Source organism: Nestor notabilis, unplaced genomic scaffold (assembly GCF_000696875.1).
Source record: "Nestor notabilis isolate BGI_N333 unplaced genomic scaffold, ASM69687v1 scaffold22191, whole genome shotgun sequence".
NCBI lineage: Eukaryota > Metazoa > Chordata > Aves > Psittaciformes > Psittacidae > Nestor > Nestor notabilis.
Window position 1 is genome coordinate 52,572 of NW_009913662.1, and position 17,468 is coordinate 70,039.

Genomic DNA, 17,468 nt, shown 5'->3' on the forward strand with positions numbered 1-17,468 from the left:
ACACTCATACGGGGAGAAAAATGACTGTGTTTTATAATGTAATAATTATAATTCATATATTGTATGAAAATATCATAAGCCATGTTCTTTTTCATTTGTATTTTCTAAAGCTGCAATAACTTCATTGCTTCATTTGAGCAGCTTTTAGCATTAAAAATTCTAACAATGCTTTCAGGATAAGTAAACACATCTGCAAAACATATATTTGCCTTATGACTATCAGTGTAAAATGCTAACATTTGTGTCATATATATTTCAGGTGGAACCGAATAACTATTCCCCTTCCTAATGCTGCGTTAACGAGTGACACCAGGATTCGATGGAGACAAACAGGACCAATCCTTGGAAATATGTGGGCAATTGATAATAGTTAGTATTCTTATCCATGATCATGATACATCAGAAGAATACATTATAATATGCTGCTCCAAGGAAATGTATTTTTCCACAATCACAAATCAAAGGATTTTCATTTTGTTAAATTCCTTTTCTTCTTATCTACACTTGGTAACAGGCATGTTTTGAAGCTAGAGGGCAATTCTGCCATTTGAAAACACAATAGCTTAGTAGATTACCCTTTTTTTCTTTTCTTTTAATTGAATGCTTTCCAGGAAAATATGTTGGTGGCAAGGGCTTTATATAACATTTCCTCTGACTTCTTACTCCTAATTACATAAATAGGTACTACACTACTTTATTAAGGATATGTGCTGCACCAGCCTAAGCAAGTTACAGCACCTGGGGCATATTTTTCCTTCTGGACATAGAAGGCTTCCATAAAGCCATGCTGCTACAGAAACACTGACAAAACTTTTATGTTGTCTTCAGGCACTCCGGGGGAAAGTACCATCTGTTTCAGAGAACTGTTCTTTTAGGAAAAGGGATGCAGTGCAAAGCAGTGAGGATAACAGGGGCCAGTCTTCAAAGTAAATACTTTTAAATCACAAAAAAAAAGTATTTAGGAACACAGCATAAAATAGATACAATGTGTGAAATGCAGAAAGAAACGTGATAGGAAGGGCTAACTGTGAGAAGGTGCAAATTTTTTAGCTTGCTCCTTAGCCTTAAATGATTTGGGACAAAGTAAACTACATCCGGAATTTGTTATGCTAGATTTGTGAAGTACGTAATGTAAAGTTTTACCATGATGTACAATAGCCCATGAAATTCTGTAGTGATTCCCAGTGAGGCTTGATATGGAGCCTGGGAATGGTAAATAGTTACATTTTGCAAAATTCTTAAAATAGATTAATGCCTAGTTTTGAAAAGAAAATCCTTGAAGCTAGTAAGATAATGTCTCAAAAATGAATGAAAACTATTATCTTATTCATATTAATGAGAAGTAGTATCATCTTAACATTCTGGATAGAGTATTAATGCTTGTCATTAGAGAAGATGATATACAACAAAAAGAAAGTAAAATGAAGGGAAAACTAAGGTATGTAAACTTAAGAAGATGTCTGTAAGTATCTGCAAAGATGATTTGCTACCTAACAAAATGTAAACTTGTGTTGGAGATGCTCATAGATGTTCACAGAAACAAGAGCAAGATGAAATCAAGCCAAAAATCTAAATTCTTTACAACAAAACAAAACAGGATTTTGAAAATCAATGGACAATTCCTATATCTGCACGGCCTTTGCTTGTAGAACAAAATAGAATTCCATCAAAGAATTCTGCATCCTGCAGGATTTTTACCAACCATCTGTCTAAAATAGTGCCTGCTCTGAAATTTGTTTGAGGTGTACAACAGTGATATGGGAATCAAGTGTCAAAGATGATAACGTTTCTGAAGTATTGCAGGCCTCCTTTGTTAGAAACTAGTGAAACTGAAGCTTTACACTGTGTTATAGGGACACTTATAAATATTGGCAAGCTACTAAAATTCTTGAAAAGAGGAAAATTTTCAAGGATTCAGCACTCTGACTTTTAGCTTCACAACTGTTTCTTATGTGAATTAAGTTTTAAATGAAATCTGGAAGCTGGCCATCTTTTAGAAACACTGGAAACCTGCCAATTTCCATAAAGCTTTTTTCATTTTGAATGACATCATTACATCTTTAACCCTTCTACTTTTACCACCCCCTCAAAAAGACCTCCAAAGACACAAATAAACAGAACAGAATTTTTGCACCCTGAAAAGTGAGAAAATCTAGAAATCACATGAAATCTGATGGGCTAACAGGAATTTAGTGTGCATCTGCCAGGGAGTACTGACACACTGCTATGATGGGCAGCATCATAAAACAAGGAGAGGGAGTAAATACTGCTTATTGTAGATGATTTCAAATTGGTGGCTATTAGGATGGCATTACAAAAGTCACAGAGCAAGCGGATAACTCCAAGTAATAAGCATTATTCAACTGAAAAGATGACACTCTTCATGGTTAGGCCTGTTTATCATATTGTATTGACAGAACATTGCCCACAAGTTATTGCTTTGGGATGCACCCAGGTGTATCCCATTTTGTCTATACCCAGATTAATGTTTTTCTTTATAGCAGAGATGTAGATTATACTAAGATTTGTTCATCTTCCCATCCTTCATATTTTTCACAAAATATGAACACCATTGATAAGAAATCATTGGATGAAGATAAAGTAAAATAGTGAAACAAATCTGGAGTATTTTTGAGCACATACAATTTGGAATTTTACTTCATTTGAAAGCGTATGATATTTAATAGATACTTAAAACACATCAGGGCAGGTTCTAGTTCCAGGAAGTCCAGTGAAGTATGAGGATTTCATTAAGAGAAGCAGCGGCACATTTTTGCAATCTGTAAGACTGCAATCAGAATGTACTAATATATATGCTGGATTATATCTCTGAAGTAAGATGAAGAGGAAAGGCAAGAAAATGGTCAATGCATAGCAACTTGTCAGACCTCATCCACAGTCTTAGAAAAATCAGGTACATTAACTGAAACATCACTAGTGTCTCCTGTCACAGATAGATATTACCCATTAAATAATAATGGGTATCCCTGGCACAGTCAAATGCATTTTATCCTTTTGTAGACCTCTTCCAGCTAGTGTGGTTAAGATAGAATCGGTATCTGTATGATCAGGTCTGCCTACTTTCTTGTGTTCATTATATTCTATTTATCACATAACATAACCCTTCATTTAACTGATTTCTTTTCTCTGCAGTTTATATTGGTCCATCTTGCCTCAAATTCTGCTCAGGGCGAGGACAGTGTACTAGAAATGGCTGCAAGTAAGAGTTATAATTCAGTACTTGTATTTAATTTCTGTCACATTATTCACTTGATGATCTGGAAGTTGAAGTGATTTTCATTTCATCCCTGGCTTTTTGAGATAACTAAATGTAAAGCTAGGCTAGCCCCTAGAATGCATAAAGCTCTCCAGAGAGTTAAAGATCAATCTTTCTGAACAGTAGCATAGTTAATAATTTTTAAATATTTTTCTTTTGGAAGATAGTCTAACTTCCAATTCACCTTAAAAAGTGCTACATAACACACTGAAATGTCAGTGTTCTGTGCTTTATACTGGTTTTAAAGGTGATTTGGCTTTGTATCACTTTTATATTAAATTATGGAAAAGAATCACAATTTTCGTAGTTCTGATGTTCCATAGCCTGACGGACCTCGAGGACAGAAGGTCAACATTCCACTTTTTTCCAGAAGTCTGGCTTGTTAAAAGGGTTCCAGCCTAAAAAGTAGAAGCACTTAAGCAAAACCCGTAAGCACATTCAAAGTATTGGTGCAACTACTTTTAGGTATTAATAAGAGTGTGACGCAAGGGGAGTCCTGTTCTGTTACTCCATTCCTTGCAATCACATCTGACATGCTACAAAAGAAAATTAATCATTTTAAGTATGAACAGCTGTAAATTATGTCAGCAGTATTTTTGTTCCAAAACTGAATACAAGTATTTCTGTATTGTGTGTTATGTGTAGATTGGTAGGGTGTTCATAACTAGGATTTTTTTTTAATTGGAAAAGTAAGTACTAGCTAAAAGAAAGTCATTGGCTATGCAATACCTAAATACAGCCTAAAGAGGCTCTTGGTCCTTGTATTTGAGAGGGACTTTGTAGGCATCTTCATGGACAACCGCAGCCACTGTGTTGCTTTGCCAACAGTTTGGTTAATCATAGAAAATGGGTCATTAACTCCACTGTTCAATCTTCCTCACCCCCAGGTGTGACCCTGGCTTTTCAGGGCCAGCGTGTGAGATGGCATCGCAGACCTTCCCCGTGTTCATCTCAGAGAGCTTTGCCAGCTCCCGCCTCTCCTCCTACCACAGCTTTTACTCCATCCGGGGGGCTGAGGTCAGCTTTGGCTGTGGGGTCCTGGCCAGCGGCAAGGCCCTGGTCTTCAACAAGGATGGGAGGCGCCAGCTCATCACTTCCTTCCTTGACAGCTCCCAGTCCAGGTGAGAAGGAAAGAGCAGTGCTGTGAGGCAAAGAAATTGGGGAACCCCTCCCCTTCCAGCTACGACCTTCTGTATTATTAAGCCAGTTGTATTAGTAGGAAGAAAAGTTTTTTAAACACTCCTAGTTCTGTATTTCAGTGGTGATTTCATAGCCTTGCCTTTTGTCCTGCTTTGTAAACAACAGAGCCCAGCACAGACTGGAGGGAAGTTATTGTACAGCTCAGATGGAAAATATGAAATGTTAATATCAAACCTGAGTGTCAAAGCCAAGTGCTAATTAATTATTTATAAGGTTGTGTTTATTTGACAGCTTGTGGCAGCTGATTAGATCCATTCACTATCTCTCCCTCCCCTTCAGTGCCTAATAAATAATTAAATGCTGTAATGATTGGCATTTTTTAACTATATGTGCCACACCGCATTACTTGACAGCAAAAACAAATTGCACTCACAAAACCCCATAACTGATATTTACCAAAATTTGCCTAGATTGTGAAAATCTGAAAACAATTTGGTTGGGGAAACAACAAACCAAAACACTATGCAAATGGTACCCTATAAATGCATGTGTGATTCTAATACAGGTTCCTGCAGTTCACACTACGTCTGGGCAGCAAGTCAGTGCTGAGTACCTGCAAAGCGCCTGACCAGCCTGGGGAAGGAGTGCTGCTGCACTATTCCTATGACAATGGGATTACCTGGAAACTCCTGGAACACTATTCTTATCTCAACTACCACGAGCCAAGGTATATGCACAAATATTATGACGAACGTTATCTACATGCAGTTAATGCTGGTAGTGGTAGTCAGTACAATGTGGAGAGGAAGTACATCTGCCCACATGGTGTGGGAGTAAAGAGCTTTTAAGGCACACTGAAAGTTCCTGCTTTTCCTTCAAAATTTGCAGCTGTTCTGAGCACTTCCCATTTTTGCCTGCTTCTGTAAAAACGAATGCATGGATTTAACAGCATTTTGGTCTCAGGTGATGTGACAGAACAAGTTGAGGCAGTGCAGAATGAGGGGTAGAAATGCACTCGTGGGAAATAGGGACATGTCTCTTCCCATGGAAGCAGCCACTTGTAAAGAAAAATTAACATAAATTATTTGTAACTTTGAAGCCATAGATACCGTCACTACACCATCCTCTGGGATTAGGAGTTTGTAGGCAGTGCAGGACAGCAGAGACAAAATCTGACCGTGAGGACCTCTCCAAGTCAGCAGGGAATTTGAGCCTGCTCCCATTAGGAAGGGGATTACATGACTTTGTGCCTGTGGGTTGGACCCAGTGCCCTGGAGGACCTGCTGGTGACTGTGCCTAGGAATTGTACAAATCACAAGGAAGCTGAATTAAGAGCTCATCTTATCCAGCAGCACCTATGTTTGGCATCAGAGAGAAATGTATCTGAAGTATTTAGAGAAGAAGGTATTCTTTACTGTTACATTTGTAAGACCATGCGCCAATGGTAAGAAAGCAGTGTAAAATCAGGAGTCCCCATGGCCATGCCTGTACCACCAGCCCAGAACAATTTGGGCTGGCTCTGTGCAAACCCACTCAAACCTGGAAGCATCCACCTTTCACAGGGTGCTGCAGCAGAGCCAATAAATCCCAGTGAAAGGAGATGCTCTGCAAAGGGGCACATGACGGGCAGAGCTGACAATGGCATTGTGGGTCCCATCCCAGCAGGTCAATTCCTGCCCAAGAGCTGTTTTGCATTGGGTATTGCCCTGCATGCTCTTCTCTACCCCTCCACCCAGCTCCAGGGTAATGCCTGAGTCAGCCCCAGGGGTGGGAATGTAGATAGTTTGCAAGTCACTTCAGTGACACATAACTTTCATTATTTATATTTATTGAGCTCAGATCAGCACACTTAAAAAAATAAATACTACAGTTCCTCATCGCGTGAATAACTCAGGACAAAATTACAATATACTAAATGTGATTAAGTATATTCTTAATGAAGAAAATTTAATGAAGAAATTTTTTCTAATGGAAAAAAAACCCTTGTAATATTAAATATATTTCCCAGGAGCTATAAGAAATACTCAAAAATCTGAGAAGAATGACCATATTTGGTAGAAGTATATTGCATGTAGACTGTAATTTCTGAAGTTGCAAATGTTTCCAAAGGAAAGATCCTATGAACTGGCACAGTCATAAGCCTTCTTCAACATTTTCTTTTCAGTTCTTTATTATAGTCACATATATATTTTATATGGCCCTGTTTCTAATTCTTAGATTCAAGATTACAGCTGTAGGAATGATATTTCCCTAAAGGTTTTTAATATATAGCACTATTAAATTTTTATATCAAAAAGGAAAATACACATTTCGGTGACTGACTTTAATGAAGTTTAAGATATAAATGTAGTAAATTATACTGATGCCAGTGACTTCTCTTGCTTTTTGAGATGAAGTATGAAGCACAGTTTCTGTTGTTCTGACTGGGCACAACATACATATGTTAGAAAGGTTTTGCCATGGGGTATGTATAATCCACTCTGGGTAGATAGAAAAATGACAGACATACAAACCTGAAGATAATGCTGGCAATAATTATGATGAAAAACATGAAGAAAGCTTCACCTTTTCATATTACGTTATCTGAAAATATCAGCATTTTTGGTAACATAGATGGACTGCCACAAAGTTTGGCAATCAATCTGTATCCAGAAATTTAATTAATCTTCAGTCGTACAAAAAATAATTACACATTTAATGTTCTGCTGAAAAGGTGCATTTAATCTGCTAACATTTGACAGCTGCATTTTTCTTCTGAGCAGAACAGCAGTGGCTTTTCAATATTAGGTATGCGCATAGCTTGAAAGAATGAGATCAGAGCAAAGGTCTCCCAGCTGGTTTTTAAGAAATCTAATGGTAGCTGGTAATGCTAGTAGGAACACTTTTCTTCTCTGCAGCAGAAAAGTCATTAGCAAGAATCCCCCTCCCTCTCCATCTATCTCCAACAAATCAAAGCCAGACAGGAGAAGCTGTTATAACTGGAGATGTAGTCAGGTTCTGCATACTAACATATGTGCCATATACGCTGGTTTACACCAACATTTTTGAATTGTGTTTGCTTAATCCCCTGGGATGAAAAATTTCTTTTAACATGTGTTAAATATTTTAACATCCGATAGGTGTGTCAGCGGTGTATGTCATGATTTAGGATTTTCTGTAAATTACTGTCAGTGAGAATTAGTGTCCATTTGGGTGAGCTTATGAGAGTTAAGAGTGAAAGGGAAGATGCAGACATCAGAGACAGCCACCAGCAGAGAAATACACCCAGGATTATAACAGAGCATTAGCTCACACAAGTGCCAAGTGCTTCACAGCATATGCTGGATACAGTGCTTCTCCTAGCCAGGCTTTCCTCAGGTTCACTCTGCTGAACCATCAGGGACTAAATCCATCAGTGCCTTTTAGCATCAGTAGCAATTTAGTGTCATTTGTGCCTTTAAAAAATTACTGAAAAAGCCACAGAGTTGCTGTTTATTAGGGAATCCTTGGTAAAAAGAAAGTCCTTGTAGTTTATTCACATGCTAGAGAGCAATGGGGCTTGGTTTTTCTCTTAGAAAGGTATGAAGTAGTTCAAGCATGTTTATTTGAGTGATAAAAGAGATGTATCTGCCATACATAAAGTGTGTGCACTGCTGTTCCCTTGCCACAAGGACACAGCAGCCATTACCTCTGTCTGTCCCTTGACACTGCTCTCTCCAACCTACGACGGGCAGAAAGCAACTCCTAGAAATACCAGACAGGAGTTTTTGAGCTCTTCCCATCTGTTTAGCCAAGCCGTTTGAATTTTTCTTGCTAATGGATCAACGTCATCTTCTTTAAAATCAATGTGACATTAAACAACAGTATTATAAATTTGCTTTCTAAAAGGACAGTTTAACAAGTCATTTATAAGACTGGTTTTGCACTAAGGGCGCCATAGGCACAAGACTGCTTCATATGTACAGAATGAAACATTACAACAGGCAGCTTGGAAAGCCTTAAACCTGCAAAAAACTTGGTGCTAAAATATAAAATGTTTCCAGTTTACCTGATTTGTCATTTTATCCACATTTCCTCTAAGAGAGAAAGAAGAATGTCAGCTACCTGATGAGCTTGCTTAAAAATCCTTTTGCCAGCAAGTAATTGTACACCAATGGAGACAAATGTCTCTGCTGCCAGTCTGTTTCAGAGCTCGCATGCCTTGTGTGGGGCACCATGGCCCTGGTGATTTATGGAGCTTTCAAGAAGGTGTCGTTGCTGTGGCAATTAATGCATGCTTCCTGCTGCTGTGTGTAATAATTGCTCCTGTAAATTAGGTATTACTCTTAATTTTCTTTGCAGTTTGTCAATTATAGGTTTGTTGACATAGCTGACATGACAAATCAGGTGACCTTGCATACCAGGAGGAGCACCTGGACTCACCTCCAGTTGCATCTCTATGCAACTACAGAATAAAAAAAGACTATGCACAATTACACTGACAAGATGAACCTTTTCCACTTGAATGTGGCACATTGCAGGGGTGGGTTCTTCTAGGACAAGAGAAATACAGGCATGGCATCAGTGCTGTGCAGAAATAAAGACAGATGTCAAGAAGATGCATGTTTTCAGATCAGGATAAAATCCACTTAGTCTGAGAAAATGGAGCTGGAATTCTAAGTCCTTGTCAACTGAACATCTTTTGCCAGTCTAATCTCCTGGGTTTCAAACAGAGGGCATTCAGGTTTCTTATGACAAGGAAGAGCACCTTTAAATTTACAAAGAGCTCCACAGTAACAGCAAAATTTACAGAATTAGTGGAAACTCTTTTTGTGCCTTTTGCACATAGCCATCTTTCAATAAACACATTGATTGCCAAGAGAACTAATGATTCCCCTGTCACTGGTAGAAGCTGTACCAGTAGATGCTTAAGTATTTGTGGGATGAATTTAACCCTTGATTTTTAGGGCCAGTTAGAAACAATAGGCATGAAATACATCCCCATGGAATTATTACAAACAGCCAAACTTTCAATAATAACTTTTTTTGTTTTCCAGAATAATTTCAGTGGAGCTTCCTGAAGATGCAAGACAGATTGGCATTCAGTTCAGATGGTGGCAACCATATCACTCTTCCCAAGGTGAAGATGTGTGGGCTATTGATGAAATCATCATGACCTCTGTGCTTTTCAATAGCATCAGTCTGGACTTCACCAACCTAGTAGAAGTCACACAGTCTCTGGGATTCTACCTGGGAAATGTCCAGCCCTACTGTGGACACGACTGGACTCTTTGGTGAGAAACACATATTCGTTTCCGTTCTACTTTTGTTTTCTTTGTCTATTCATCCTGCTAAGAACCAAGTTATTTCTGAAAATGAGTCTTTCTGACAGCTATTCAGAGTAATTGTGTCTCATTCTCACATTATGGACAAAAATACAGTTGTAATCTAATTGTAATTAGCAGCGAGTTTATACACCCCATTGCACAGAGATTTATGTTTGATGGGAACCTTGAATGTAGCATTCTTTATCCACAAAATAATTAAATATCCTATTAGAAACAATTTAGAAAACTTTCATAATCTTCAGTTAAAATCCTGTTGGGTTAATATGGGTACACAGGTTATGACACAATCTGTCAAGTGCAGACCCTTATTATTTTGTAAGTCACGTTCAGATGTGTTTACATGGCCATTAGACTACAATCCAAAAAGGAAAGGCAGCAGAATGTTGGTAGAACGTTAGTCATTTGTAGTTATTTTGTCTGGTATTATATCCATTTAGTCATTTTCACTGCGATCAGCATTATGACATAGTGCAATTATGCCTAAAAATGTGCTGTGTATTTAGAAACAAAGGCAAGAAAATATCACCTGCCCCAAAGAAAAAAAAGGCAATAAAACAAAATAAAGTGAATAACAAAGAAAAAGACAATTCTGTTAGGATTGTGTAAAAATAAGGTTCTTCAATAAAATATTAACCTGCCTCGGATAAATTAAATTCTGAAATACATAAGTGTGACATTTGGAATTAATACAAGGGAAGCTCGATTAAATCTCTGTGTTTTGATTAAAACCAAATAACAGTTTCATGCTAGTATGATCAACATATAAACCCAGTATGGCTTTAATTGGCATAGATATATTTATGTGGAGAAAGTACAATCACAGTAATTATAGAAATCCTCAAGAAAATACAAATAATTTTAGCATCCCCATGGACACTCTGAAAAGCACTGTTGGAATTTTATTATAAAGAATCTCTGAGCAACCTGATTTGACTTTCTGATCATCTGTCAAACTAAAAGGAGTTGGCTTAGCAGTAGGAACAACACCAAACGTGTTCTAGTGGTGATAATGAGGCAGTAGAAGCACCATTAACCACTTTAATAAGGACAAGGAAGGTACTTGCTGCTCATTAAAATGAAAGAACATGTTAGAGCTCAAACTGTTTGCATCTTCTTCATCAAAGAGTTGGAATGAAAGCCTCTTAATGACATTGTTTTCCCTCTGTTCTTGTAAGACCAGTTTATCATGGGGAAGGAGGTTATTTAAGACAGCAGAAGTTTCTCTGTTTTCCTCCTATTACTCTAAATCAGAATCAAAATAACAAACTGAAGCTGAATTCCCCATCACATATATTGGCTAGGATATTTAGTGCTCAGTCATGGTGGGAATGTTGAACAACAGGGACACCTCACCCTAGACCATGTTGCCAGAGTCCAACCTGGCCTTGAACACTGCCAGGGATGGAGTATTTCGTTACTGTTTATATATCAGTGAACATGAACTCTATCCTTCACTGACCTTTTTTCTCTCAAGGGAAATTTTTAAACTTACACAAGGTCTGTACAAATGACTGCTAGTTAAATTAATTATTGTTGGCTTTTCCCAGCTGTGAGTCCATTTGGTTCTCATTTTCTAACTCATGACTTTCTATGAGCGGAGTTTGCAGTAGCACTGACACCATCCTCTTGAGAAAAGTCTCACAACTGCTTTTTCATTAGTAGAACTATGGGAAATAGCTATAAATCATTTTACAAGGTGTCATCCCTAGGCCCATTTTCACTGAAATGCCTTCTAATTGCCTATTAGGCCTCCGTTTCTGCCTCAGAGTCTGTAAATCTGAAATATTTACCCTGGAAATGAGGAAAAAATGAGGAGGGGGATTTTTATTTTTGTTGAAGAGGGAGGTTGTTCTTTTCAATACCTGGTTTCATTTAGAAAGAAGGGTTTTGTTGATATACATATGTTTTGAGCAAAGGTGATTTTTGAGTGTTTTTTAATGGTCTATACCTAGAACAGCCACTTTATCTGATTGTAATTGTCAACATTTGGTTTCAAATTGGTTCTTAGGCTTTACTACAAGTACATTGAGTATAGAGAAAAGGTTCCAGATCATTTCCAAATGAAATGTACGTTAATTCATCACTTCTCCAAAATGCTCATACACAAGCAGGGTTTTGACCTAAATGTCTCTTGAGTGTTACAGACAATTTACAGTCACTAGCTGAAATGCATTTAAGAATTTATAAAGATGCTAACACTAACTTTTTCTTTTCTTTTTCTTTTCTTTTTATTATTCATCTTGACACAAATAAAATAGCATTATGTAAATAAAATATCTTCAGTCAGATTATGAAATTATGAATTGACTCAATGTAATGGACAATAGAGTGTCCTGTGGTTTCTGGGGCAGCCTGCGAGAAGACTGTAAATCTGGCTCATAATGAACTATCTTTATGGAGCAATGTAATACTGTTGCCCTAAATCAGCTTGATAGTTTACCTGTGTTTATAAAAATGTATTTTCTTTTAGATTATTACTCTGTAACATGCAGAAAGTTTCTTTCAGGTAATTGACTTAATTAAAATATAATAATACATTTAGGAATTATTTAGCAAAGTAGGTATGATGCAGTGTTAAAAGGCATAAACATCTCCTGACTTTGATGGAAGCAAAGCTGGGGCTGGCATGAGCATTTGGCCATCACATCAATATTCTCGGACAATGCAGCTTTACAAAACCAGCTGCATCCATGTGGCTTTTCAGTATTCCTGAAAGTACTGGCCTTGAAAACATGGTAACTCTGGGGATCCCAGAGCAGTTTGGAGCAGTGCAGGTTGGCTGACATTGGCTGTGATATCATTCCCAGAAGTACCAATTAGTTGGCAGTGCTTGGAGGGAAAGCGATTGTTCTGAGGGCACCTATGGGTATTGTGTTCCTGAGCCTCCACAGGTCTAATTATATATGTACTAGAAACAAACAGCTACATATTTAAACAAAAATGTAGCCGCTGCATTTTCATCTCTGAAGATTTTTTTAATTAATTATTGTTACACCAGGGACATTACTCCCCTTTTGCAAAATCCAGTAACTTATTCCAGCTACCTGACTCCCAGAACAAAGAAAACATTTAGTATTCCAGCAGAAGAGTATACACCTAACCACACACACAGGAGAGCTGGAGAGCAATGAAGTAGCAAGTAACGTGGAGCCCCCACCTTTAATGCTACCCTTGTGCAGCTGTAGGTAATTTGTGGATGATAAAGGGCTTTGTGGACCCATAATGTGATTTCCTCTGCTTAAAAAAGCTTCTTATGGAGCATCACAGATTATCTTCACCTCATCGCTAGCTTCCTTTTTCACATTTCTTTACTATCCTTCCCAAAGAGCTGTTTTTATTTTAAAACAATGCTTACTCAATGTATTGTGTATGATATCCAGTGGCTAAATTATTAAATGAAAATGAATATTGAACTTAAAAGTGTTTTAGTCATGACCTGTGTGCCACCAATTAAAAAAAGATTACACTTTAAGATTTTTTTGTCCAGTTTTACACCAGTAATATTAAATAGAGAGATTTTTTGTGGAGACAAAGATAAAATGAAACATTTAATTCTTTACACCTATGCTGAATACCTGTCTTTCACTTGTCTTCCATCACTTTGGGGAGGACAGCTTCTGGGCAGATGCTTCATCAAACTGTTTGGTTTCAACTCCTTTATTCTCTTCAGATGAGCTTTAGGTAACTGTGATGTGTTGTGCCCATGTGCAATGCCAAATCATTTTCCAAAGCATAGCTACATATAACTTTCAGCCGATGACACTGCACGTGGCTGACTGATACCTGAAAAGCCTGGTTGTACTGGCACAGATTTCCCAAGAGGGCTCCTGTAAAACTTTGATTTCCCACATCAGCCATGAAATTTCAAGCTGTGTTGTAGAAATTAAAATTATGTCAGACCAAGTCAGCTTTAATGTTTAAATTTGCAGGGGTTTGTCATGTTGAAAAGTACGAGATAAAGTTCGGAAGAAAAATAAATTCAGGCATTATCCAAACAAACTATTCTGAGATACATTCACTTCTAACAATGAAGCCACAAACCATAGGTTGCCAGCTGGGCTGCCAACAAGTGCACATTATATTCTCTACTCAAAATTATTCTTCCCATTGAGAAGAAAAGCACTGACAACACTGACTGAAAGAGCAAACAGCTGAGATACAGTTTTCCAAGGCAATTAACTGCCTTCTGGTCCAGTTGTCCATGACAGTGCCCCAGCAGTGAAGGGAATATCCATCCACCATAGGTTCATGGTGCTGATCAACGTAGACTGGGTAGTTTGATACAGCATCATGAGTTGGATCATCCTTTAGGAAATGAAGTCACGGACAGCAAGGTCAAAGAGTAAAAAGGAGCCTGGATCTTAACTTGTGCCAAGTAACAGCAATTCAATGGTGACAAAACTAGTATCAGTTTTAAGGAATTTCTTCTAAAGCTTTAAGGTAGGATGGTAACATCTAAGGCTTAATTGCTTTCTCTGGAAAGGACACTATAGAAAACAGTGTGAGTCAGTGAATAAACTTAAAAGAGTGTTAAGTAACACTGACTTCTGTTCCTAGTCCTTGCACTGACTTCATCATAACCTTGAATTTTACAGGGGTAGAAGTTAATATGTTTTATTGCATGGTATTGAAAGATTAGGATTTCTTATTTAAGATGATGAAATGTAACTTACTTGACCATTATTCTCTTCATCAGCACTTACTGGATGTAGCTTTTTATCTTTGCATGACAATTTGCAGTGATTTTCTTTAAAAATATGCAATCCCTATCCTAAACTTTTCATATTTAAGAACAGTCTTAGAAAATGTAAAAGCTGAAATGACTACAGGACTTTGGAAAACACTAACTGAACATCACAAATGAAGGAGAAGGAGGCAATTCTCATTCTACATGAACTTTCTTAAAAACATTCTGTTTTGAAAGCTAGTGCACAGGGTTCAATGTTTAAGTTGTTATTATTTCCTCCTTATACCTCTTTTGCATCTATTTTTGGTTTCGTTCGTGTTTTTTTAACTTTTGAATGTTGCATAGAAGAAAAACCTGCATTTAAATTTAAATAACCTTAAAATTTCAAACTACATGTTACCATGTACTGGATAACTGGGTTCCATTGTATCATCTATGAGGCTTCGTGTGTTCCAAACATTGCTACTTACAAAATTATCTTCTCCAATCCACTGGATAATGTAACTCTTATATCAGCACATCCTGCAGAAAAGCAGCTGAGGATATACGATATTAATTCTGAAACACAGTCAAAAGTCAGTGAATGCATTGCATATAGAATCACTTGAAAATCAATGCAGTTAAAGGTCTATGTAATAAGACTATTTAAAACTAAATGCAGTGTATCTTTACTGTCTGCTGTTTGAATGAAATTACAGCTGTTACTATGACATGACCTTAGGCAATGGACACTCCTGGGGAATGAACTTTCTTTATGTTGTTTTTTCTGTATGTTATCCTTTGCTTGATCCTAAGTTGATCCTTATTACAAAGAACATATAGTAAGAACTAACAGAATAATTCAGTGTTTCACACTCTGGGGTACAAGAGGATCGTCCTGGTAATGTGCAGAAGTTCCAACAGAAAGAGGCTTCTGCACATGGTCTCATACCACGTGCCAATCCACAGAACAAAGAAAGAAACATCGCTGTGTTTAACATGGAATTGTTCATAATGTTACCTTCTGATTTAGTCTCGGGATGGATTCTGATTCTTCCCTTACCTATTTCAGTTTTACAGGAGATTCAAAGTTAGCTTCTAGCATGCGCTACGTGGAGACCCAATCTATGCAGATTGGAGCTTCGTATATGATACAGTTCAACTTGGTGATGGGCTGCGATCAAGCGTTTACTCCTCATATGGACAATCAAGTGAAACTGGACTACTCCACCAACCATGGCCTCACGTGGCATCTTGTTCAGGAGGTGAGACTGGCAGCGAAAACCTTTCTGTTCCACAAACTCTGTTTATACAAAGATCATCTGAAATATACTTGTGGCATTGAACAAAAGAAAATGTTTCCTCGTTCCCTTTTTTCTAAAGAAATTCTCAGTTGGAATCATCAAAATTACTAATATAAATATTCAAACTGTTCTTCATGATATTTGGAAGAAAGGTGTCTGAGAGCCTGAAACACAGAATCGTGACAGGAATGAACCAAGGTTGAGAAAATAACTGGGCCACAGTTAGACATTGCTGCAGAGTAATGGCCAAGATCTTTGTTGTGCTATCGCTTTGTTTTTCAAAGCAAAATGCATCTACTGTTCCCTGGCATTTAAATGGATAGAAATTCTTTCTGCCCTTTTGCGCAACCATTTCATAAATGGAAAGCGCATTCCTTTGGGGGATTTAATGTAGAATGTTTCATCTCCCACCCCTGGTTCAAACACAGTCCAAGGCTGTAATGACTGTCTGTTTCCCAGTCTCTGCTAGAAGTGCAAATAGCAGTGCTTGGCTGCTATTTCCCTGTGTGGCTCAGCCCTGTCTCAGCATAAATGTGAATAGTGCATCTGGCCATAATTTGCACTTTTGTTTTCCCTCTTAGATGACAAACTGGACTTCCCCTGGCCTCAGAGTGAACTAAGCAAGGTCCTCTGGCTGCCTCCAAGCAGGTTCAGGGAACTTGTCCTGGTGCCTTTTCATTGCCTGCTCTCTAGGCTCACAGTGGGATTTGAACATCCAGTTCCACATCTTCTATGAGCGATGAAAGCATTATCCTGTTACCTTTTGCCATGCTGCGTTTTGCCACATTTACTTTTGATGGGTAGGGTAGAGAAATGGCAAAAACAGAATTTTAAAACTTTCTAAATCCAAGTAATGCTTTCTTACCTTAAACAGAATCCCGAGGAAATCTACAAATACTGTATTTCAAGTGATGTTTATGTCTTTCATGCCTAGCAGGCATCATGATGGTGCCCAAGAATAGTTCCTAGTGGTGGATGTTTGGGGTTTGTCCTTGCCATCAATGGAAGATCAGTTGCCTTCAGATTTTAGTGTTCCTTTCCTCTGTCAGTGGAGCTGAGTTCAGAGAGAACAACTTGCAGCCAAACCATTTTTCTCACACCACCCATGTTGCTATGATAAAAGACTAATAGAGATGGCTATTTGTAGTACATTTCAAGGACATAATCTGGCAAATACACAAAACACTAATTAATTAAAGTGTTTGAAAGTTTTGTTTGAAAGTTTTGTTTGCTTCGTGAGCACTGATGAGATCCTGGTTTGTAAGATCTTTCAGGGGAGATGAATCAATGAAAAATGTTTGAAAACTGCTGGAAAGGATACTAAGCCTTTAGAAAAATCTATTAAAAATCACCACAACCAAACAAAAACCAAGAGAATAAGCTAACAGATCTACATTTAATACTCTAAAATATTTGAGCAATATATATCTCTGAAAAATAATGTAATATCTCTCAGAGAGGTGGAGACAGTCAGTTGGAAGTGTGCTGTGGCAGTAGTGGCAGAAGGGATTCTCTGAATGGGTAGCTAGAAAAAGAACACACAGGTTGGTAATAACACTTTGTTAATTCCTCACCAAAACCATAGCACAGAAATTTTGGGTGCTGTTCTGGCAATGTATAAATAGATGAATGGAATACTGAGGAAAAATGGAATAACATGCTAAGGGCAGTTCTAGAAAACAGTGAGAGGTGGGGATAATGGACTTAACTATACTCAATATAAAAAAAATGTGATAATGATTAGATTGTCTGACAAGAAAAAAGAAAACTGGGGG

General features: G+C 37.7%; 1 protein-coding gene across 1 annotated transcript in view; it reads left to right on the forward strand.

Annotated features, from left to right (window-relative positions):
• Positions 1-15,654, forward strand: part of LOC104412552 (reelin-like) — a gene marked incomplete at its 3' end in the record, with an annotated part of 47,572 nt that extends 31,918 nt beyond the window's left edge. The window contains exons 9-14 of the mRNA XM_010023302.1: positions 260-369; positions 3,154-3,220; positions 4,165-4,398; positions 4,983-5,144; positions 9,433-9,669; positions 15,423-15,654. Of these exons, the coding sequence (XP_010021604.1) occupies positions 260-369; positions 3,154-3,220; positions 4,165-4,398; positions 4,983-5,144; positions 9,433-9,669; positions 15,423-15,654 (1,042 nt within the window). The remainder of the gene's footprint in view (positions 1-259; positions 370-3,153; positions 3,221-4,164; positions 4,399-4,982; positions 5,145-9,432; positions 9,670-15,422) is intronic.
• Between the last annotated feature and the right edge of the window lie 1,814 nt (positions 15,655-17,468).